Source organism: Neoarius graeffei, chromosome 4 (assembly GCF_027579695.1).
Source record: "Neoarius graeffei isolate fNeoGra1 chromosome 4, fNeoGra1.pri, whole genome shotgun sequence".
Classification (NCBI taxonomy): Eukaryota; Metazoa; Chordata; class Actinopteri; order Siluriformes; family Ariidae; genus Neoarius; species Neoarius graeffei.
In genome coordinates this window covers 48,997,458-49,023,198 of record NC_083572.1, presented here as the reverse complement: position 1 = coordinate 49,023,198, position 25,741 = coordinate 48,997,458, and the positions used below count along the sequence as shown (strand labels likewise).

At 40.9% G+C, this 25,741-nt stretch overlaps 1 protein-coding gene across 1 annotated transcript in view; it reads left to right on the top strand.

Moving 5' to 3' along the window:
* Positions 1-25,741, top strand: part of cacna2d2a (calcium channel, voltage-dependent, alpha 2/delta subunit 2a) — a 697,573-nt gene that overhangs the window by 527,739 nt on the left and 144,093 nt on the right. Inside the window, exons 9-10 of the mRNA XM_060919306.1 lie at positions 10,495-10,545; positions 21,256-21,355. Coding sequence (XP_060775289.1) covers positions 10,495-10,545; positions 21,256-21,355 — 151 coding nt within the window. The remainder of the gene's footprint in view (positions 1-10,494; positions 10,546-21,255; positions 21,356-25,741) is intronic.

Here is a 25,741-nt window from a genome sequence, read left to right as displayed (position 1 = left end):
TCCTGGATTTCGCGCATGCGTAGTAGGCTTGGTAGGATAACTTGACAGAACAGCGGCGCAGATGTGCAGATCAGACAAGACAGAAGACGTTGCGCATGCGTGCAGACATAGCGGAGACATTTATGCGTCACCGTATAGACGCAGATTTCCTCCTTGAAAACGGTCGTGTAGACGCGGAAAAAAGTGAGAACGAAAACGGACTTTTGCGTTTTTGTTTTATACCGTCCCCGTGTAAAGTGGGCCTCAGATGTATTAACTCAGCACTGTTTGTTGGACTATGCACTCTGCCTGATGAAGGTCTAGCGACCGAAAGCTTGCTATCTCAGTAAAGAAATCATTGCACAGACTTCAAGTGTGCGAATTTATATTCTATTTACTCAAATACGATAAATAAAAACTTGATACAAACCATCCAATAAAATCATTTCTGCTTAGGCGGACTTCTTAAAAACCTATCGATGGCTGCAGGAATTGACTTTAGTGTTGTTGTTTTTTTGTAGAAAGTGCCATCTTTCTATCATGCTGAGGTATAGAATACCTTTAGACATTTATTTAATTCTTCCTTGGACATTTCAGTTCTGTAATTTAAAAAATTCTTTGAGCTTTGGAATCAATCTAAAAAAAACATTCAACAAATTTTAATGCTGAAAGATGAAGAATGTAAACAAACCAGCGAAATGACAGGAGCAATTTGTGAAAAATGCTATAATAATAATTCTTGATAAATAAATAAATAAATAAATAGGGCGGCACGGTGGTGTAGTGGTTAGCGCTGTCACCTCACAGCAAGAAGGTCTGGGTTCGAGCCCCGTGGCCGGCGAGGGCCTTTCTGTGTGGAGTTTGCATGTTCTCCCCGTGTCCGCGTGGGTTTCCTCCGGGTGCTCTGGTTTCCCCCACAGTCCAAAGACATGCAGGTTAGGTTAACTGGTGACTCTAAATTGACCGTAGGTGTGAATGTGAGTGTGAATGGTTGTCTGTGTCTATGTGTCAGTCCTGCAATGAACTGGTGACTTGTCCAGGGTGTACCCCGCCTTTCACCCATAGTCAGCTGGGATAGGCTCCAGCTTGCCTGCGACCCTGTAGAACAGGATAAAGCGGCTACAGATAATGAGATGAGATAAATAAATAATACGTCTTTACCATCAAATACTTTCATTCCATATTTTGTTGCATTTTTTTTTTGTGTATTTTTGGGGGGTTTTGTTTTTGAGTAGTTTTTATTTCATCCTCAGTTGGTTCAGCAACACGCGCCACCATTTTGTTTTTTCTCTACTCATGGTATATGAGCTGATAGCCTAGTAGAAGAGCAGCCAATCAGAGCACGTGATCGCTCATATCCAGTGAATGTGGATAGAATAATAACAAGAGTTAGATACATCCTTAGTTAGTATATTTTTAATATTATATTTCATAACCCATCCTTTAACATTATGAGAACGTGATTAGTAATATTGCTCGCATCATGTTAAAGCACTAGATTTGATTCGTATGCAGTGGGAGGGGCTATATTGCTGTTATCTGATTAGCTTTTAACAAATCACAGAACAGAATTTAAAAAATCAACACGATGGCTATTTCCATTCAGACAGAGACAAAAGTAAGGCTTCCTCTTACTCAGCTTGTTAGTAAAATGAAGAGGTTACAAAAAATCAGTATCACTGAACAAATTTCAGGATTTTGTGACCTGATCATAAAAGCTACATTCACAAGAGTGGATTTCTAGATCAGACCCAGGAGGCGTGTGTTGTAGCCAATACTGCAGTTGCGTTACATCACCAGGAACTGGCTGTTAGCCATCAGCACGCTGGAAAGCATGACGTTTAAAAATCAGCAGAAAAAACTCAGGCTGATGAAAACAATGTTTTATTAAAAGACATAAAACAGGAGGACATCCAGAGGAATATCATACAGCTGGTGCGAAGGACGACAGGATCTGATAGAACAGCACTCGATCTATGCCAGCACTGTTAAATAAAAAGTGAACAGACTGTCAAGTGGATAAAACTGAAAAGCCTCAGGGATGCTATCATGGCCTTTTATATCCCAGACTGAAGAATCCATCGTTTATCAAGAAAGAAAAATTCCAACTTCGGAATGCTCAAGGGAGAAGAACACTTTCTTCCTCGATAACTATAAGAGTCTCTGATATTTATCCACAATTTTGAAATAATGAAACCTTGCGTTCTCCTGTTTCAGACGTTATATTCTCGAAACAGCGTCATAGGAAAAAGCCACACTTCTATGCCCATAGTAGCAGGACCTCCAGCCACAGGTGGCCCAGAGTACAGCTGAGAACCTGAACCACGGCTGGTGTTTGCACTTCTGCACGGCTGAGCGGAAGCACCGCAGGGTGTCTTCATTCCATCTCGTTTCATCAGAGCCGATGACTTTCACAGAGATTTCTCACCTCTCGATGAATCCATTTTATTTTCCTGATAGATAGATAGATAGATAGATAGATAGATAGATAGATAGATAGATAGATAGATAGATAGATAGAAACATTTATTATTTTGGTTTACTTCTGTCCGTCCTTCTGTCCGTTTGTATCTCCCTCCGTCCGAAACACCCTTTTTCTCAGCAACCACAAATCATAGCCACTTGGTACTAAGCTTCAGCTTGGGGTTCTATACCATGTGTACTGTTTTCAGGTCTGTCGCACATTGACTTCCTGTTTACCGACTGAATGTATTGACAAAACATATAGCATGGATTTACAAAATTTTCGTCACACTTTTCTCAGCAACTACAAATTATAATGACTTGGTACCAAGCTTCAGCTTGTGGTTCTATACCATGTATACCGTTTTCAGGTCGGTCTCATATCGACTTCCTGTTTACCGACTGAATGTAAACATATAGGGTGGATTTACAAAATTTTCATAACACTTTTCTCAGCGGGTGGCACGGTGGTGTAGTGGTTAGCACTGTCGCCTCACAGCAAGAAGGTCCGGGTTCGAGCCCCGTGGCCGGCGAGGGCCTTTCTGTGTGGAGTTTGCATGTTCTCCCCGTGTCCGCGTGGGTTTCCTCCGGGTGCTCCGGTTTCCCCCACAGTCCAAAGACATGCAGGTTAGGTTAACTGGTGACTCTAAATTGACCGTAGGTGTGAATGTGAATGGTTGTCTGTGTCTATGTGTCAGCCCTGTGATGACCTGGCGACTTGTCCAGGGTGTACCCCGCCTTTCGCCCGTAGTCAGCTGGGATAGGCTCCAGCTTGCCTGCGACCCTGTAGGACAGGATAAAGCGGCTAGAGATAATGAGATGAGATGAGACTTTTCTCAGCAACTACAAATCACATCTGCTTGATATTTGGTCCTGAGCTTCAGCTTGGGGTTCTATACCGTGCATACCGTTTTCAGGTCTGTCGCACATCGACTTCCTGTTTACCGACTGAATGTATTTACGAAACCTATAGGGTGGATTTTGACGCTATTTCAAGAAGCAAAATGCTGTTTCAAAATGACAGTTTACCAGGATGCTATTTGAAATCCCTGGCGAGAGACACGGCTCTTTACTTACTTGTTTCAGGGTTAATTATTTGTTGATGTCAACATTCATAATAAGTGTCCTATTCCTTTGATTGCTTGCATTCTGATACAAGCGAGAGCGGGGGGATACGTAAGTGAGCAGGAGCTCACGGTTGATCTTGTTTAAACTTAAATAAAAATAAAAAAACAACAACAGGGTAGTACAATCAGTGGCTATACGCCTCTGCTATCAAAAGGAACCCTGATACACATATCCAATATACAATAACTAGAACCTAAAAAGAAACTAGTTATGATTAATATTAAATTGCAATATTTACAATATGTATATATTCAATATATTCACATTGGTTATAAATACAAAAAACTATATAAATAAAATACATTAGTGTATGAAATATAACATCTGAGCTATAAACTGCAAGCTTAATCTATTAAAACAATATATCCATGATAATAAATTGGACACGATCTTCCACGTGTCCAAAGATTTCATTAGTTTAATCCCGCATAAGATTGGAACACTTCCTCACTCATCGACATGAATGTAAATATTAAAGTATAATTATGTACAACTGGGAAATGCACCTTTTAAGGATTAACACTGCACTTATCACTTAGGAGTTTTCATATGGAAAAAATAATCAATCGAGAGTAATTGCTTTAGAACCGTTCTCAAATAACAACAGCTTTATAAGGAGGTAGGGTTTATAAGGAAATTAACTGATAAATGTCTCGGATTATCAGGAGAATTAATGAAGTTGGGAATTTGTTGTAAGTAATTATAGGGCTGTAGTTGTGTGAATGCAACCTTATCTTTCTACAAAGACTCAGTGTGGTGTTGACAAAAGCAAACTGCAGCATGGATTCATGGTAAAAATGAAACTGTTTGGACGGATTTATCAAAAAGTTCTCATCTAAGATTATTCAGCCTGGTTGGAGATGCTTTGGATCAATACCAGCTTGAAATGTTCTTATTCTTTTGGTAGATCATGTTGCTGCTTTCGAGAAATAAATGTTTCAAATGAGAAAAATTGTCTGCCTATAGAACAAAATTATTTCAAGCTTAAAATTTGTAAAGCATGTCTAGAAATAAGTTTAATAAGCTTATATTTGGTTTGATTTTTTTTCAATAATATTGGCTGGCGTTGAGTGGTATATCAGATCTATTCCATTCAGCTAGTGTGACATTGAACAAGTCAAAGACGAGTTCAGTATCATGCTAGCTGAATGGAATAGATCTGATATACCACAAAAAAAAGCTAGCCAGTATTATTATTATTATTATTATTATTATTATACATTCCTTTCGGGTGTTCAACACGTCTTTCTCTTTCAAAATTCTCTCAAAATCTTCCGTATTTAACAAAGCAAATCTGGTGGCCATGTTTGTTTACAAATTGTCACAGTCGCTCAGTAGCATGGAAGTTTTATGTCTCCAACATGTGACGGCATGTTGTCTTGACAACCATGCAACAGTGTTGTAGTCAAGTCACTAAACATCAAGTCCAAGTCCAGTCTCGAGTCCCCAGTGTTCAAGTTCGAGTCAAGTCCAAGTCATTAAAAAAAATTCCGAATCGAGTCCGAGAACAAGACTCCAACCGCACCATTTGACGGTGGCTGTTTCGGCGCCATTAACATTAGTTTGTTCCTGAACATGACGTATGAACAGGTGAATGTGCATTCTCTTTGTCAAGGAGTGTGAAGTATTCTGTCAGAGATGGTTGGGAGACGGATGTAAGTGCAGAAGGTGTGTTTATTAATACAAGCGAAGACATAAACAATCCAGAACGTCAGGCAAAATCGTAAAACAGTGAAACAGGCGATAGGTCAAGCGAGGCACAAACAGGGTATCGTAGACTTGGCAGAATCAAAGACAAGAAACAGGAAAACAGGGATCAGGAAACCAAACAAGGAAATAAGGCTCGGTAATGTGTCAGCAACACAACTCAATACTTCGCAAAGTAAGTGCGTTTTCACAGTTTTTATATTGGTGCACTGATTGCACCTTAATCCTGTGCAGGTGCAAAACGTTTACGGCGCACGTGCAAGAGTCCGCTTGGTGCACGCGCTGTCTGGAGCGCACCCGAGAGTCTATCTGACGCACGCGCCAAGGCGCACAGGTGTGACACTCTTGCACAAAATAAATACAAAGATTAATGTAGATATAAATATCTTATGCCAAATTATTATGGCATGTTACAAAAAATAAAGAAAAAAATCAGAGTCCTCGTCTCCAGTTTATGAGTCCGAATGCAGTTAATGCACGAGTCCGAGTCCAAGTCAAGTCACGATTCCTTAAAATTAGCACACGAGTCGGGCTCAAGTACTTGAAGCCTGCCATGCAATATTGTAAACCATATTCAACTCAACGCTCATTCTCCATTGGGTAGAGTGATGTAATACCTGTAGGATAAGTGATATGCTAACAATATTGCATGCTATCAAACCAAATGAGTGAAACCCGCTAGAAGGGAATAGAACACTGGATCAATCTGATTACACTGAAGATGTGTTTACTTGCTACGATGTTGTTTTTTTTTGCAGACAGAAGGCTGCATCTGAGCTCAGAATTTCGAAGCGTATTGAGAATTTCGAAGCATGTGTGTAGTATGCACGGGCACACACTGGCACATCCTCTGTCTCTCTCTCTCTCTCTCTCTCTCTCACACACACACACACACACACACACACACACACACACACACACACACACACACACACACAGTGATGTGTTCAAATGAAAGATTCCACTAATTAAACAGATAAAAGTTGAGCCAGCCCGCTTCATGGCTACAGTGTGCCGATTTCTGAACGTCAATGCAGGTCACGAGAAACTAGTGCATGGCCTAACTTTGATGTCGCACTCGCTATTATCAGAAATAATTGAATTCCTCCTTTCCGTCTCTTATTCCTCCCCCAAACTAAAAGCATATTCAGAATGAGGATCCTACAGCAATTCATCCGCATCCCTTCTCACTCAGCACAGCAGTCCTCTTTCAAAGCCATGAGCTCTCAAGTGATGTTACGAGCTAGGTTTGTCTCAGAGCTAAGGGTTCGTCGTGCAGGCTTCAGAACGCCTCTTCACATCAGGTCAGCAGGCTAATTATCATGGATGAGGCCCCAGGCAGTTGAGAAAGCTTCTGGAATTCTATCATGGCCTTTGAGACGGTTCCTCTGACAATCAATTAGCTCACAATACAGACACAGTACAATATTTCCCAATTTTCCTCTGACGACAGCGATACCAAATGCACAGCCCACATCCATCTGGCTCTCAGCACCGATTGTGTCATGCGTAATGTGTTTTTAATTGCTTACGGAAAGTCTGTGCATGTTTCTCCCCCCCATTTTTGTCTTTTCCTCTATCTGAGTCTATATGTCACTCTCTATCAGTTGTGGACAGACACCGGTTAGGTCCTTCATAGCGATGCCGTACATCTCTCACTGCCTGTCCTCTGGATCGGCTCTGTGCTGAAAACGGCTGCCTCCGTGGCTGTCACTGAGAGACGAGGCTCTCTTCCTCCTGAGCACAACATGCTAACGCTGGCAGAAAAACGTCAGGAGATGGACAGACCGGCTGAAATGTTTGTATGCGGTTTGATGAAGCCTGTCCGGTCTGGCTTTACTTTTTGTTGTTGTAAACAAGCAAGATGCTGATTTGGTCAGAATGCACCTTCGGTTAGCTTCGATAAATATATAGCTCACTGGCTGCTTCATGCCTTGTAAAGGATTATGGTTCCTTTTACCATCTGTACTTCAGAAGGGGGAACCGTCAGGGCCTTGTAGGCGTTCAGAGAAGGTCCAAATATTTCAAATGTTATATTTAATTTCTTTTCATTGCTTTCATAATTTCATGATAATGATTCTCTTCTAAATCTTATTTGACCTATCGAATTTGCTTCAGAAATGAAAGGGTCACTGTCCTGAAAACATTAAACTCGAGTTATCCAATGAGATTTTTTTGTTTGTTTGTCGTCTCTAGGCAGAGAAGAGTTTAGCGCCGGCTCACTCATTGGTTAGGACTTCATTTCTAGGACAGAAGGCCATGGCAGCGTATGTTTATATAGGAAGTGACAGATGAATTAACCAATCAGATTTTGATTTATAGTGGGAGGGACCAAAAATTTATCGCCCTAGGCCTCCTCGAAGGCCAACGCGAGCTTAACAGCGAGTCGGCGCCATCAGCGCAGCAGTGAAGTCACCTTCCAGCTGGTGTAGCGTTCATCAGTAGTGTTAGCGAATGCTAATAAAGCGCTCAAGCCAGTGCTATCGAGAGCAAGTAGCACAGGCTAACGACCGAGAAACTAAGATTTCTGTCTCCAGACTCTTCTTCCACGCACACTCACTACAGTATTTTTCACTCAGACTTACTGTAAGTATTCATTTCTCTGTGTAATTTACTTAGTGACTTTTAAAATCAACACCGACAGCTACACACAACGGAGCGACCTGGCAGCCTGCCGCTAATCCCTTGCAAGATCCTTTGCCCTGTTGCTTTTTTGGTGTGTCTGGCTAAGTTTTGGCTGAGCTCAAGTCCCAGCTCTAATAGTAATGGTTCACCACTGCTGTGCTACTAAATCAGGTCTAGGACGAATCACCAAGACAACAGTGAAGACAGGAAGTGATACAGTCCACATTATACAGAATGTAAAAGATAATCCCAATTCTGCCCATAAGAATGTGTAAAAACCAGTGGTAAACACAATGCAAAACCAGTTGGTGCGTGCATATGTCATTAAAGTATCCCAGTGAAACGGTTCTTCTGTACTGAGCAGCAGTTTTCTGTGCCGAACAGGTCCATATGGAAGATCTGTTGAAACAAGAGTCTTGTGTAAAGATAGTCAGGGCTGGTTTTATTGACCCAAGGACTATGCCATCCTAAACACTACAATATGGCTTTATGTTCTAAAATGAAATACCAGCTGCGCACATCACTCTGTTTCCTGCTGTTAAATAATCATGGGCTAAAAGAAATACTGTTAAATTATAATTGTTTATTCATCTTTAGCAAACGCTTTAGCCTGGTTACGGTTGCAGTGCATCTGGAACCTATCCCTGGGAACACCATGAATTATGGCAGTCCATCACAGCCACAATGCGAGCACACATTCACATATGGGAACAATTTTATCATCGCCAGTCCACCTGCATGTTTTTTGGAGGTGGGAGGAAACCAGAGAACCTGCTGGAAACCAACACAAACACAGTGAGAACACGTGAAACTCCACACAGATAGTAACCCAAAAATAAAGTTCAGGACTGAACACACTGCTCTACCATTCCTCACTACTGAAGGATAAATCTTTTTAATTAGGGCCCAAGCACCGGAGGGGCGCAGCCTCCGGTGTCCACAAGAGGGCGCTGCACCAAGGTGCAAGGTTCTATTGTTTTCCCAAGGATTCTACTTCTTATACTTCTTCTCATCTCATCTCATTATCTCTAGCCGCTTTATCCTGTTCTACAGGGTCACAGGCAAGCTGGAGCCTATCCCAGCTGACTACGGGCGAAAGGCGGGGTACACCCTGGACAAGTCGCCAGGTCATCACAGGGCTGACACATAGACACAGACAACCATTCACACTCACATTCACACCTACGGTCAATTTAGAGTCACCAGTTAACCTAACCTGCATGTCTTTGGACTGTGGGGGAAACCGGAGCACCCGGAGGAAACCCACGCGGACATGGGGAGAACATGCAAACTCCACACAGAAAGGCCCTCGTCGACTACGGGGCTCGAACCCAGACCTTCTTGCTGTGAGGCGACAGCGCTAACCACTACACCACCGTGCCGCCCCTTATACTTATTATCTTCAACACCTGGCCATTTTTGAGGTGGTTCCCATGGGCGAAAACTCATGAAATTTGGTACACACATCAGTCCTGGCCACCGCTATTCAGCAGTAGAGGCTTGGCCTCAGGTGTGTCCGGGGGACTCCATAGTGTCCCGACATGTCATTGAGACTTTTGCCCGGTATATAGTTTCACCTAGCCGTGTCAAATTTGGTAGGTGTATGGGGTGCCCCAAGATGAACAAAATTGTATTTTGAATATTAGCCGTACTCAACAGGAAGTGAGTTATTTTTGGTTTTGTGCGTTTTGAAACGTGTTACATTTTGACATTGTCCTCCTAGGCAGTTTGTTGGATTCATGCCAGATTTGGGATACTGGAGGTGCTTGGGTCCTTCATCGCTGCTTATGACTATATTTATTTATTTTTTACTTTCAAGTAATACGCATCTCCAGGTTTTAGACATGAACCCCTTCACTGAAATAACATGTAACCGACTCGCTCACATTTAGCAAGATCAAGATTATTAACAAGGGGAGCACTTAATCAAGTAGCTTTTTACTATGCGACACTGTTGAAAGGGAGAAACTGGGACCAACGTACACCAGCTGGATTAAACAAATGCTTTTCTGTTTGTGCACAAATTGAGTGGATATAAAGTAAAAGGCAGAAAAACAAACACAATGTCGATAAACAGTGCTGCTCTTTAGTTTGATATTCACCAGATTTTACCTTTACAGATATTTTATCTTCACTTGCTCAGTGTAGCTGTAATGAGAAAAAGCATTCAGCAACCTGCTTATGCAAGATAATGACATTCCATCAATACAATGCACATATTTGTCAGCTGAGTGACACTACCGCAATATTCAGCCCAGGTGTTCGCCAGGTTGTTGAGATGAGCGCACGCACGCACGCACGCACGCACACACACACACACACACACACACACACACACACACACACACACACACACACACACACACACACAATGCATCAGCAGCACCATGTAAAAATGGTGTTTCACATCAATAATAGCATGTCCTTGTTCTCTGACCTCTGCTGTATAGTCTAGTGTTGGAGTCTGAGGCAACAGCTTTGTTGGTTTAGAATGTATTACATTTAAGGCCTGAAGGTAACAAGTAGAGAAGTCAGTTAAATGGGTTTGCCATATCTGAAAACCAATTTTTAGTTTCATTTCTGTGTTAACAGGTACATTCAGGGCGCCTCTTCTCCTAAAGATATGGTCATCATTGTGGATGTGTAAGTATTCCCACCACACACGCGCGCACACACTCGCTCTGATTTCAAAAACACACACTGACACAAAAATGGATGTGGTGCTCTAGTGCCACCTGTTGGTGTAATAAAAAGCCACAGATCAAGCATTTCATCACTTTATACGAAGATGCTGGCCCACATTTTTCATATCACAATGTTATTGTGCTCCCTGGAAAATGCTTTAGATGCTACTTGCAATGAAAAATGGGATTGACTTTGTGAAATACAATATGAATTGCTGATAAATCTGCAGAAGTTATAGAATAGAGAGCAATACATAATAGGAATAAGGTGTTTTGTGCACTGACACGTACACACAACACAAACAGTGGAATATACTGAAGGGTACATACGACTTGCCAAAATGGTGCTCTCTCTCTCTCTCTCTCTCTCTCTCTCTCTATATATATATATATATATATATATATATATATATATATATGCTGGGTTTTGCTGCAACATTAAGAAGCGAGTGTGACAGTCAAAATGTCCAGAAGAACTGTGGCTGGTTCTGTAAGATGCTCATTAAAACCTCCAGCTCATTTCCTTATGAAACTACACTCACTGTACCTGAGACTACGATTTTTTTTTAAAGCGAAGGGTTGTCTCACACTAAATATTGAATGTTTTATGGCTTACTGCTGTTTATAGTATTTTTTATACAGAAACTTTTAATTTCATTATTTCTGAAGGCATCTTTTCTCTGTTGTACTTCATTATCTGTGCCATTTGTACTGTACATTACATATATACATACTAACCCCATTTCCAGAAAAGTTGGGATATTTTCCAAAACAAAAATATTTGTTAATTCACGTGAACCTTTATTTACCTGGCAAAAGTACAAAGAAAAGATTTCTAATAGTTTTACTGACCAACTTAATTGTATTTTGTAAACATAAACGACGTTAGAATTTGATGTCTGCAACACACTCAAAAAAAGTTGGGACAGAGGCATTATTACCATTGTATTGCATCACCTTTCCTTTTAATAACACTTTTTAATCGTATGGGAAATGAGGATACTAATTGTTGCAGTTTTGCAATTGGAATTTTTGTCCATTCTTGGTTGATACAAGACTTCAGCTGCTCAACAGTCTGTGGTTGCCATTGTCCGATTCTCCTTTTCATGATGTGCCATACATTCTCAATAGGAGACAGATCTGAACTGGCAGCAGGCCAGTCAAGCACACGCACTCTGTCTACAAAACCATGCTGTTGTAGAATGAGGCCTGGCATTGTCCTGCTGAAATAAGCATGGACTTCCCAGGAAAAGACATTGCCTTGATGAATATGTCTCTCTAAAGTCCCAATATATATCTCACCCATGTCATGGGCACTGCTCCCCCCCCCCCCCCCCCGATACCGTCACAGATGCTGGCTTTTGCACCTTCCTCTGATAACAAACTGGATGGTCATGTTCACCTTTGGCACTGAGAACTCAACATCTGGTTTTCCCAAAAACGAGCTGAAATGTGGACTCATCTGACCACAGCCTACATTTCCACTTTCTTTTGGTCCGTCTGAGATGAGTTCGGGTCCAGAGAAATCGACAGCATTTCTGCATAGAATTGATGAATGGCTTCCTCCTTGCATAATACAGTTTCCAGTTGTATTTCTGGATACAGCGGCAGACTGTGTTAAGTGACAACAGTTTTCCGAAGTATTCCCGAGCCCATGTGGCTATATCTGTCACGTTAGCATGACAGTTGCTCAGGCAGTGCCACCTGAAGGCTCAAAGGTCAGGCACATTCAGCAGTGGTTTCCGACCTTGCCCTTTACACACTGAGATGTCTCCGAATTCCCTGAATCTTTTCACAATATTATGTACTGTAGATTTTGAAAGACCTAAAATCTTACACTGAGAAATGTTCATTTTGAATTGACTAACAATGATCTCACGAATTTTGGCACAAAGGAGTGAGCCACGACCCATCTTTGCTTGCAAAGACTGAGCCTTTGGTGCTGCTCGTTTTATAATGAATCATGTTACCAATTAACCTGCTTATTGTGGAATCTTCCAAAATGGAGTTACTTGAATATCCTTGAATTTTTCAGCCTTATTTTAACTCTGTCCCAACTTTTTTTGAGTGTGTTGCAGGCATTACATTTTAACTTCACTTATGTTTACAAAATACAATGACAGTGGTGCTTGAAAGTTTGTGAACCCTTTAGAATTTTCTATATTTCTGCATAAATATGACCTAAAACATCAGATTTTCACACAAGTCCTAAAAGTAGATAAAGAGAACCCAGTTAAACAAATGAGAAAAAATATATTATACTTGGTCATTTATTTATTGAGGAAAATGATCCAATATTACGTATCGAAGAGTGGCAAAAGTATGTGAACCTCTCGGATTAGCAGTTAATTTGAAGGTAAAATTAGAGTCAGGTGTTTTCAGTCAATGGGATGACAATCAGGTGTGAGTGGGCACCCTGTTTTATTTAAAGAACAGGGATCTATCAAAGTCTGATCTTCACAACACATGTTTGTGTAAGTGTATCATGGCACGAACAAAGGAGATTTCTGAGGACCTCAGAAAAAGCATTGTTGATGCTCATCAGGCTGGAAAAGGTTACAAAACCATCTCTAAAGAGTTTGGACTCCACCAATCCACAGTCAGACAGATTGTGTACAAATGGAGGAAATTCAAGACCATTGTTACTCTCCCCGGCAGTGGTCGACCAACAAAGATCACTCCAAGAGCAAGGCGTGTAATAGTCAGCGAGGTCACAAAGGACCCCAGGGTAACTTCTAAGCAACTGAAGGCCTCTCTCACATTGGCTAATGTTAATGTTCATGACTTGACCATCAGGAGAACACTGAACAACAATGGTGTGCATGGCAGGGTTGCAAGGAGAAAGCCACTGCTCTCCAAAAAGAACATTGCCGTTCATCTGCAGTTTGCTAAAGATCATGTGGACAAGCCAGAAGGCTATTGGAAAAATTTTTATGGACGGATGAGACCAAAATAGAACTTTTTGGTTTAAATGAGAAGTGTTATGTTTGGAGAAAGGAAAACACTGCATTCCAGCATAAGAACCTTATCCCATGATCTGTGAAACATGGTGGTGGTAGTATCATGGTTTGGGCCTGTTTTGCTGCATCTGGGCCAGGACAGCTTGCCATCACTGATGGAACAATGAATTCTGAATTATACCAGTGCATCCTAAAGGAAAATGTCAGGACATCTGTCCATGAACTGAATCTCAAGAGAAGGTGGGTCATGCAGCAAGACAACGACCCTAAACACACAAGTCGTTCTACTAAAGAATGGTTAAAGAAGAATAAAGTTAATGTTTTGGAATGGCCAAATCAAAGTCCTGACCTTAATCCAATCGAAATGTTGTGGAAGGACCTGAAGTGAGCAGTTCATGTGAGGAAACCCACCAACATCCCAGAGTTGAAGCTGTTTTGTACGGAGGAATGGGCTAAAATTCCTCCAAGCCTGTGTGCAGGACTGATCAACAGTTACCGGAAATGTTTAGTTGCAGTTATTGCTGCACAAGGGGGTCACACCAGATACTGAAAGCAAAGGTTCACATACTTTTGCCACTCACAGATATGTAATATTGGATCATTTTCGTCAATAAATAAATGACCAAGTATAATATTTTTGTCTCATTTGTTTAACTGGGTTCTCTTTATCTACTTTTAGGACTTGTGTGAAAATCTGATGATGTTTTAAATCATATTTATGCAGAAATATAGAAAATTCTAAAGGGTTCACAAACTTTCAAGCACCATTGTAATATGTTCAGTAAAATGATTGAAAATCTTTTCTTTGGACTTTTGTCAGTGAAATGCAGGTTCACACGAATTAACAAATCACAGATTTTTGTTTTTATTGCATTTTGGAAAATATTCCAACTTTATATATATATATATATATATATATATATATATATATATATATGTGTGTGTGTGTATGTATGTATATACACACACACACACACACACATGTACATACAGAACCTCAATTCCAAAAAGTTTGGAAGTTGTATGAAACACAATCCCTGTGTCTAAAATCGCTCACTCGTTCACTACTCCCTATATAGGGAATTACTATATAGAGGACTATACAGTGAGCTCATTGGTAAAATGAAAAAATGCTTTCGGACACTAGTCTGTCATGCTGGTATTTAAGTCATTACTGTTGCACAATTAAAACTTGCCAGATCAGTCGGCTGGTGGGTTTTCAAAATAATAAATGCATGCATTTTTTGTGATAAATCCATATTTTACTGAGCGCATTTCCCACATTAATAAATACAAAGTACCTGTATCTTTCAGTTTTTTTTTTAAATCAAGGCTAAATACTTTCTTCTTTGCCACTGTCTTTTATTAAATCAGATTTGAGACTTTTAATTTGATTTCTTTCAGCTCGACTGCAATGCATGATGGGATATATTGCTTTGGTTCAGGACTATCGTTGTACACTACTTTTTGTGATGCATTGTGGGATACTTTGAGTGCACTATATAGGGTGTAAATAATCCTCACTCAGGTTTCGGACAGCACTACAAAATGGCGTCCCTACTATATAGTGCCCTGTATAGTGAGTAGGGAGCGATTTCGGACACGGAGTATGTGATGATTTGCAAATCATGGAAACCCTATATTTCATTGAAAATACTCCAAAGACAACATATCAAACGCTGAAACTGAGAAATGTTATTATAATGAGAGATGATTTGAGTCCCTGGCAGCTCAAATCAGTCTGGTCATTCTCATCTGTTTTCTCTCATCAATAATTTTTTTCTGCCCGAGGAATTTCCGCTCACTAGATTTTTTTCCCCCTACACTGTTCTGTATAACTCTACAGATTGTTGTTTGTGAAAATCCAAGGAAACCAGAAGTTTCTGGAAAAATTCAAACTATCCCTTCTGGTACCAACATCCCTCCAACAGTGAAAGTCACAGAGATCTGATATTTGATGCGAACGTTAACTAAATGTGTCTCTGAATGATTTTTATGCATTGTGCTGCTGCCACACGACTGGCTGATTGGACAATTGCTTAAATAAGCAGGGGTACAGGTGTTCCTCTGAAATAGTGTATGTTCTTCACTCTTTGCGGTTTCTCTCAAACATAAACTACATTTGTACGTCTTATTAACTTTAAGAGAGAGTTATCTGCAAATTCCATGGCAAGAATTAATCGTCTAAAGAATCTTTAACAGAAATAAGAATGGTGAGTCCCAGACCGTGCAAAAGGTTTCATTCCTTGGTGAAGCAGGGTCCAGATGTGTTCTGTAAACCTACTTAAATCAGACATTACTGTCAGTGACTGAAGCAAAGTAGAGCTTATTCCTCTGGGAATCTTCCATGGCTTTCCAGTAATTAGGTGTAAAATGAAAGAATCCCTCTATCCTTCAGCAAGTGTGCTCTCCAAAGTACAAAGTTGTCTTTGCTCAATGAAAAAAAAAAAAAAGACTGAAATGCAATTACTGTTGTCTTTATCCCCTAAAAGATCTTAGTAACCAAAAATAAATGTTCATTACAGCATGCTATAGTGTGCATGTCATTATCATCAGGAACAGAAATGCAGAACAACATGGGAAATCAGGGCAATTAGACGAAAGAGAACTATATAACTAATCAAGATCACAACTTTTATATTCAGAGGCATGAACTGATACAATCTGGAAAAAAATAGATACAGTTGTGGTTAGAAGTTTACATACAGTGACATGAATGTCATCTTGGATATGAATGTCAGGGCAATATTTGGGCTTTCAGTCATTTCTTTGAACTGTTCTTTTTCCGTGGCAGAATGTACAGCATACATATTTAGTTAAAAAAACATTAGAATTTGGTGCACAAGTTTTAATTTTCTTTGGGTTTTCTGAAATCAACACAGGGTCAAAATTGTACGTACAGGGTCAAAAACATACATACAGCACACCTAATATTTGGGTAAAATGTTTTTTTGCAAGATTCACCTTGACCAAACATTTTTGTTTACCATGAACAAGCTTCTGGCAGAATTCTGGTTGGATATTTCACGACTCTTCATGGTAGAATTGGTGGAGTTCAGTTAAATTTTTTTTTTTCTTGGCATGGACTCGACTTATAAGCACGGTCCATATATTTTCAATAGGGTTGAAGTCAGGACTTGTTTTAAGCTTAATGTTAGCCTGCTTTATCCTCCACAACCAGCTCTGATGCGTGTTTGGGTTCATTGTCCTGTTGTAAGTCCCAAGTCAGGTTCATGTTTCTGATGGTTTATGCTGAAGAATTCTGAGGTAGTCCTCCTCCTTCATTATTCCATCCACTTTGTGCAATGAGCCAGTTCCACTGGCAGCAAAACAGCCCCAGAGCATGATGATCCTATAACCACCATCAGCTGGTACAGTGTCCCTCTGTACATGGTGGTCATTGTGGCCAAACAACTCAATTTTTGTCTCATCTGACCATACAGCTATCCTCCAGAAGGCTTTTTTCTTTGTCCGTGTGGTCAGCGTCAAACTTTAGTTAAGCTTGAAGGTGTCAATTTTGGAGCAGGGGGTTATTTCTTGGATAGCAGCCTCTTAGTCCATGGTGATCTGCACTGTAGACAGTCATCAACCAGCTTCTAGTTCATGGCAGGGCTGTGCCATGGTGGTTCCTGGGTTGTTCCTGACCATCCAAACCAATTTCCTTTCAGCTGAGGGTGACAGTTTGGGTTTTCTTGAAGCAAAGTGGCTTGGCAAAGTGACTACACCTCACAGTAACTTGCATACAATTGTTTGAACTGATCTTGGAATTTGCAGTTGTTTAGAAATGGCTCCAAGAGACATTCCGGAGTTGTGTATATTGGCAATCCTCTTTCTCAGATCTGTACTGAGCTCCTTGGATTTTCTCATTTTACTGTGTGTTGGTCAATCCAATGAATGCTGGAAACAAACCCTTATGTATATACAGTGGAGCAAAAAAGTATTTAGTCAGCCACCAATTGTGCAAGTTCTCCCACTTAAAAAGATTAGAGAGACCTGTAATTTTCATCATAGGTACACTTCAACTATGAGAGACAGAATGGGGGGAAAGAATCCAGGAAATCACATTGTAGGATTTTAATGAATTCATTGGTAAATTCCTCTGTAAAATATTTGGTCACCTACAAACAAGCAAGATTTCTGGCTCTCACAGACCTGTAACAACTTCTTTAAGAGGCTCCTCTGTCCTCCACTCGTTACCTGTATTAATGGCACCTGTTTGAACTCGTTATCAGTATAAAAGACACCTGTCCACAACCTCAAACAGTCACACTCCAAACTCCACTATGGCCAAGACCAAAGAGCTGTCAAAGGACACCAGAAACAAAATTGTAGACCTGCACCAGGCTGGGAAGACTGAATCTGCAATAGGTAAGCAGCTTGGTGTGAAGAAATCAACTGTGGGAGCAATTATTAGAAAATGGAAGACATACAAGACCACTGATAATCTCCCTCGATCTGGGGCTCCACGCAAGATCTCACCCCGTGGGGTCAAAATGATCACAAGAACGGTGAGCAAAAATCCCAGAACCACACGGGGGGACCTAGTGAATGACCTGCAGAGAGCTGGGACCAAAGTAACAAAGGCTACCATCAGTAACACACTATGCCGACAGGGACTCAAATCCTGCAGTGCCAGACGTGTCCCCCTGCTTAAGCCAGTACATGTCCAGGCCCGTCTGAAGTTTGCTAAAGAGCATTTGGATGATCCAGAAGAGGATTGGGAGAATGTCATATGGTCAGATGAAACCAAAATAGAACTTTTTGGTAAAAACTCAACTTGTCGTGTTTGGAGGAGAAAGAATGCTGAGTTGCATCCAAAGAACACCATACCTACTGTGAAGCATGGGGGTGGAAACATCATGCTTTGGGGCTGTTTTTCTGCAAAGGGACCAGGACGACTGATCCGTGTAAAGGAAAGAACGAATGGGGCCATGTATCGTGAGATTTTGAGTGAAAACCTCCTTCCATCAGCAAGGGCATTGAAGATGAAACGTGGCTGGATCTTTCAGCATGGCAATGATCCCAAACGCACCACCTGGGCAACGAAGGAGTGGCTTCATAAGAAGCATTTCAAGGTCCTGGAGTGGCCTAGCCAGTCTCCAGATCTCAACCCCATAGAAAATCTTTGGAGGGAGTTGAAAGTCCGTGTTGCCCAGCGACAGCCCCAAAACATCACTGCTCTAGAGGAGATCTGTATGGAGGAATGGGCCAAAATACCAGCAACAGTGTGTGAAAACCTTGTGAAGACTTACAGAAAACGTTTAACCTCTGTCATTGCCAACAAAGGGTATATAACAAAGTACTGAGATGAACTTTTGTTATTGACCAAATACTTATTTTCCACCATAATTTGCAAATAAATTCTTTAAAAATCAGACAATATGATTTTCTGGATTTTTTTTTCTCATTTTGTCTCTCATAGTTGAGGTATACCTATGATGAAAATTACAGGCCTCTCTCATCTTTTTAAGTGGGAGAACTTGCACAATTGGTGACTGACTAAATACTTTTTTGCCCCACTATATATATATATATATATATACACACAAACCTGATTCCAAAAAAGTTGGGACAAAGTACAAATTGTAAATAAAAATGGAATGCAATAATTTACAAATCTCAAAAACTCATATTGTATTCACAATAGAACATAAACAACATATCAAATGTCGAAAGTGAGACATTTTGAAATTTCATGCCAAATATTGGCTCATTTGAAATTTCATGACAGCAACACATCTCAAAAAAGTTGGGACAGGGGCAATAAGAGGCTGGAAAAGTTAAAGGTACAAAAAAGGAACAGCTGGAGGACCAAATTGCAACTCATTAGGTCAATTGGCAATAGGTCATTAACATGACTGGGTATAAAAAGAGCATCTTGGAGTGGCAGCGGCTCTCAGAAGTAAAGATGGGAAGAGGATCACCAATCCCCCTAATTCTGCGCCGACAAATAGTGGAGCAATATCAGAAAGGAGTTCGACAGTGTAAAATTGCAAAGAATTTGAACATATCATCATCTACAGTGCATAATATCAAAAGAGAATCTGGAAGAATCTCTGTGCGTAAGGGTCAAGGTCGGAAAACCATACTGGGTGCCCGTGATCTTCGGGCCCTTAGACGGCACTGCATCACATACAGGCATGCTTCTGTATTGGAAATCACAAAATGGGCTCAGGAATAATTCCAGAGAACATTATCTGTGAACACAATTCACCGTGCCATCCGCCGTTGCCAGCTAAAACTCTATAGTTCAAAGAAAAAGCCGTATCTAAACATGACCCAGAAGCGCAGACGTCTTCTCTGGGCCAAGGCTCATTTAAAATGGACTGTGGAAAAGTGGAAGACTGTTCTGTGGTCAGACGAATCAAAATTTGAAGTTCTTTATGGAAATCAGGGACGCCGTGTCATTCGGACTAAAGAGGAGAAGGACGACCCAAGTTGTTATCAGCGCTCAGTTCAGAAGCCTGCATCTCTGATGGTATGGGGTTGCATTAGTGCGTGTGGCATGGGCAGCTTACACATCTGGAAAGACACCATCAATGCTGAAAGGTATATCCAGGTTCTAGAGCAACATATGCTCCCGTCCAGACGACGTCTCTTTCAGGGAAGACCTTGCATTTTCCAACATGACAATGCCAAACCACATACTGCATCAATTACAGCATCATGGCTGCGTAGAAGAAGGGTCCGGGTACTGAACTGGCCAGCCTGCAGTCCAGATCTTTCACCCATAGAAAACATTTGGCGCATCATAAAACGGAAGATACGACAAAAAAGACCTAAGACAGTTGAGCAACTAGAATCCTACATTAGACAAGAGTGGGTTAACATTCCTATCCCTAAACTTGAGCAGCTTGTCTCCTCAGTCCCCAGACGTTTACAGACTGTTGTAAAGAGAAAAGGGGATGTCTCACAGTGGTAAACATGGCCTTGTCCCAACTTTTTTGAGATGTGTTGTTGTCATGAAATTTAAAATCACCTAATTTTTCTCTTTAAATGATACATTTTCTCAGTTTAAACATTTGATATGTCATCTATGTTCTATTCTGAATAAAATTTGGAATTTTGAAACTTCCACATCATTGCATTCCGTTTTTATTTACAATTTGTACTTTGTCCCAACTTTTTTGGAATCGGGGTTGTATATATTTTTTTTTCAAAGCAGGCTGGTACAGTTCAGTATGAAAATAATGGTCTTGTATCCATGTTCTCTGCTTTTTCCTTTGCTACAACAAAGTCATCTGATTCTGAGAGCTCCCAAACATTTGTCTTCTTGTCTGGTTGTTTTTCTGTTAAACCTCATTTGAAACAAGCATTTTTAAATCTCCTCTGCATTTTTGTGGCGTACACATCACACCTATCTCCTCCATTTGCTTTTGTGACAATGACACATGCTCAGAATTCGCACTTGATGGACATGGCTGAGAAACAGCGACGCAGGATGCTTAGCAACAGGTGCTGCTTAGCAACAGCTTTTTGGTCCATATGTTTCCTCATGCTGCGATTACAAGGCAAATGGTTTGTGAGAAAATGAAAAATGTGTGTTCTAATGACTTGTTTATGGCACACTGCCTAATGGACTTCTAATTGAAATTGTATGATTGTTGTATTCAAGGTTTTTTTAAAAAAAAATTATTTGTTTACAATATGCATTGTAAGGTGTGTGCGTGTGTGTGTGTGTGTGTGTGTGTGTGTGTGTGTGTGTGTAGGAGTGGCAGTGTAAGTGGACTGACTTTGAAGTTGATGAAGACCTCTGTGATTGAGATGCTGGACACACTGTCTGATGATGATTATGTAAATGTGGCACAGGTAAGGACACACACACACACAGACAGACACACACACACACACACACGCATGAGGCAAATATTACCACGCTTACTTTGGTGAATTTAAGTGCAGGTCAGTTTTCTTGCCCTTTTCATACATTAGATATGACCTAAATGTCAGTGCTAACAGCTGAAATGAATGTTTATTCAAAAAATTGACATTTTCGTGAAATTTTATGATTTAAACATTACGTTACATTATATTAATGGCATTTAGCAGACACTCATCCAGAAAGAAAGAAAGCACAAATAAAACACAACTTTATTCATCACACACTTGTGAAATTTCCTTTCTGCATTTAACCCATCTGAAGCAGTGAACACACATATACGCACACGTGAGCAATGAGCACACACACACACCCAGAGTAGTGGGCAGCCGTGCTAACAGCGCCCGGGGAGCAGTTGGAAGTTAGGTGCCTCGCTCAAGGGCACCTCAGCCCAAGGCCGTCCCAGATTAACCTACAGCGATGTACAATGTACCCAGAGTAGCCTGGGGAGCAGTTGGGGGTTGGGTGCCTTGCTCAAGGGCACTTCAGCCATTCTCGAACCGGCAACCTTTTGGTCACAAAGCTGCTTCTCTAAACAAGTGCAAAATAACTGGAGAGAGTATTGGCACTTTGTAGAGTGCGTATTCAACAATGACATGTATACGGTCGGCCCTTTAAGTATTGGGACAGTGACCTAGTTTTTGTATTTTTACCTCACCCACGATGGAGTAAGTGGGGCGAAGTATTGTAATCAGTGCGGTTTGTTTGTTTGTTTGTTTGTCTGTCTGTTAACAATCTAGCGTCTAGACGGTTGCACCGATTGACTTCAAATTTTCAGAGTAGGTGGGCAATTATCCGTAGATTACCTGATTAAATTTTGGAGGTAATTGGGTCAAGGTGAAGGTCAAGGTCACTGGAAAAGTCAACCTTTCGGTCAAAATAACATGTTTTCCATTATAACTCAAAAACGGTTGCCGATAGACAAATGTTTACCCTTATGAGCATATGGCCTTTCATTTGGCACCATGATTTTTGACCTTGAGTGACCCTGACAGGTCAAACTCCAGGTCACTGATTTTCAGAGGGCTGTAACTTGAAAACGGTTGATGGTAGACAGATATTTACCATTATCAACTTGTAGGAAGTGCCATATGGCCTTTCATTTGGCACCATGATCTTTGACCTTGAATGACTTTGAAATGTCAAACTCAAGGTCATGGATTTTCATGGAACTATAAGCTGACAGCTGATGATTGAGAAATATTACCATTATCAACATATAGGTATAAAACAAGTGCTGCCGGGTGAGGTTTGTTTTGCCTGGCAACACTTGTTGCCTCTGTACAGAATCACAACAGATTTGAAACTAGAAGAGCAGTTGGTAGAGTGCGTACCTTCACCCAGCTACATATTTGGATTTGCATCAAAATCTAATCAGTTGTTCCAAGGCCTATGACCCACCTTTCCTCAAAATCTCATCAAAATCTGTTCACTACTTTTTGAGTTATGTTGGGAACAAACAAACAAACAGAGGCGAAAACCTGATCTCCTCCAGTAAAGTTGTCGGACGTAATGAAGCAGTCAAGATGTGATTGAAGTGTAGACTTTCAGCTTTAATTCAAGGGTTTTAACAAAAATATTGCATTAACCCTTTAGGAATTAGTCTTTTTTTTCTGTCGTCCCTCCATTTTGACAGGCTCAAAAGTCACTGGACAATTGACTGATAAGCAGTTTCATGGCCTTCAAGTTATGGCCTGTTTCCTCATTATTCCATGACAAATTAAGGAGATCAAAGTAGGGCTGCACAATATATCGAAAAAGTATCGATATCGCAATATCATAGTTTGCGATACACATACTGCAAAAATTACTTAAATTTCGATAAAAGGCACATTTTTCTGTGCCGTCCAATCACATTTGAATGTCAACAAGCGCCGCGGGATAACTCCGCCCCCTATTGCAAAACAAGTAAAAGCCTTGTGGTGATGGCGGAAGGCGGGAGCAAGTGTGGTGAGACAAACTTGTGTGAGGAGGAACTGGTTTCCAAAAAAAAAAAAAATGCACGTCTGCTATTTGGAAGTACTTTGGATTCAGGAGGGATGACGTACTGCAAACTCAGGTACTTTGCAAGACATGTACCTGTAAAACAGTGGTGGGGCGGCTCACTGGGACAAACACTGATGTACAGCAGCATAAAAACATAAAACCGCGCTCTCTCTCACTCTCTCTCACACACACACTACCGCTCGCTCGCTCACTCACACACACACACACACCACTGCTCTCTCACCCGCATGTGTTATTAACAGATTGTGTTTGAGTTTATGGTGAATCTGTGTTGCTCACCTTCATCTCCCGGGAGCCGCTGAAATTGCCATTTTGAATGCTTTATGTTAATGTAATGTAGTTTTCAGTTTTTTGTTTACTTCAACTTAAGACATTTTCTGCTGTGCTCACAAAAATTAAGAGATTTAAAGATGATTGATGGACACCATTGCAGGTGTAGCAATGTTTTTCCAATAAAAAATAATGTTGGAATGGAAGCGATGCATTGGGTGTTTTTTTAAATGCTAGATACAGGGCAGAACGGCGAGTAGAGGTAAGAAAAACATATATTTAATTATTGTGATACATATCGATATCGAGATATTCAGTCATGTTATCGAATATCGCATATTTTTCTGATATCGTGCAGCCCTAGATCAAAGGTCTGGAGTTGATTTCAAGTGTTGAATTTCCATTTGCTAGCTGTTCATAGGAACTCTTAATATGCGATCCAAAGAGGTGTGGATGCAAGTGAAGGGGGCTTGAAAAAACAAAACAAAAAAGAAGGAATGCACTGACGAGCTGAGCAACACCAAAAGGCCTGGAACACCACTGAAGACAACTAAACTGGACGATCGCAGAATTTTTTTCCTTGATGAAGAAAAACCCCTTCGCAACATCTAGCCAAGTCAAGAAGACTCTCGAGGAGGAGGCGTATAATTGTCAAAGTCTACGATCAAGAGATGGCTTCATGAATGTCAATGCTGAGGGTTTACCTCAAGATGCAAACAACTGGTACTGCTCAAGAACAGAAAGGCCAGATTAGACTTGCTTGAAAGCTTGCCCAGATCTGGGACAAGATTCTTTGAACAGATGAACCCAAGATTAACTCATACCAGAATGATGGAAGAGAAGAGTATGGAGAAGGAATGAAAGGGCTCATGATCCAAAGCTAACCACATCATCTGTCAGACACGATGGCAGCAGTGTTTCACATGGGCTGAAAATGTGTTGCTGTCCAAATACTTATGGACTGACTGTATATAGTTATAAAAGTTAAAGGTATAACTATCAGTTCATTTTTTTTAATCTGTATAGAACATTTAACAGTAAACACTATCACATGCTTTGAAGAAAAGCAGATTTAGGTCCCTATTGGGCAGTGAAAACGCAAAGCTGCTTGAGACAGCATGAGCAAGCCTAATCCTAATCCTTGAGATGAACCAGACTCAAAAGGGAATCCATCTTTTTCTGGGTGACACCGGAGTATACGGTAAATCATTATTTTTCCACAATTGTACAGTATACTATAAAGATAAACGGCACTGAGTGTGTTGAAAAGTTGTTCAGTGTGAGCAAAGATAAAGCAAAGAAACCTGGGATGAACAGATGACAGTTTTTATGATGATGGCAGCAGTTCTTGGGTATGAATCGACAATATCAGGGTGAGATTGTCGCTTGAAGCAGGGGTGAATCTAGTCTGGTTAACACCAGACCATATCACAAGTGAAATATGGTCTGGAATCCGCCTATTGAATTTCTCGTAGGGGAGGTGTGGTTTACGATTGTCAACGGCCGTTTATTGGACGTTGCGAATGTCTATCATTTGGCGTATACATAGCCCATGGCCAATCATGGCAGTTGTACCCGGTGACGTAGTTAGAGCGACGAAGAAGACGAAGAGGCAACTCTTGATAGCATTTTCCTGCTCTGGACCAAGCTGTGCCGCAGAAATCCCGAGATCGCCTGCCTCCTTTACCTGGTCTTCCACCAAGGCAGTCAGTGGCAAGACTACCGCAACGACCGGGGTTTGGCTAAACCCCATCTGCTTAGCCACTAAGGGGGCTAGTTGGTAAATGAGACTTTTACCAAACCCTGTCGGGAGCAAGGCAAAGGCATCTGTCTTCGTGTCAACGAAAGACTGTAACGCCAAACGCTGTTCTTTTTTTTTAAAACAAACTTTCGCTCTAAACTATTCAGAACAGTGTCTAAAGCTTGATCGAAAGTTTGGTTCGTATCGCTCGCCGCCATGTTAAATGTGATCCGTAAACAGTCCCAAATAAACTACAAGCTTCCGTTTGTCGAGTAGTACGCGTCACCGTCTTTCCACC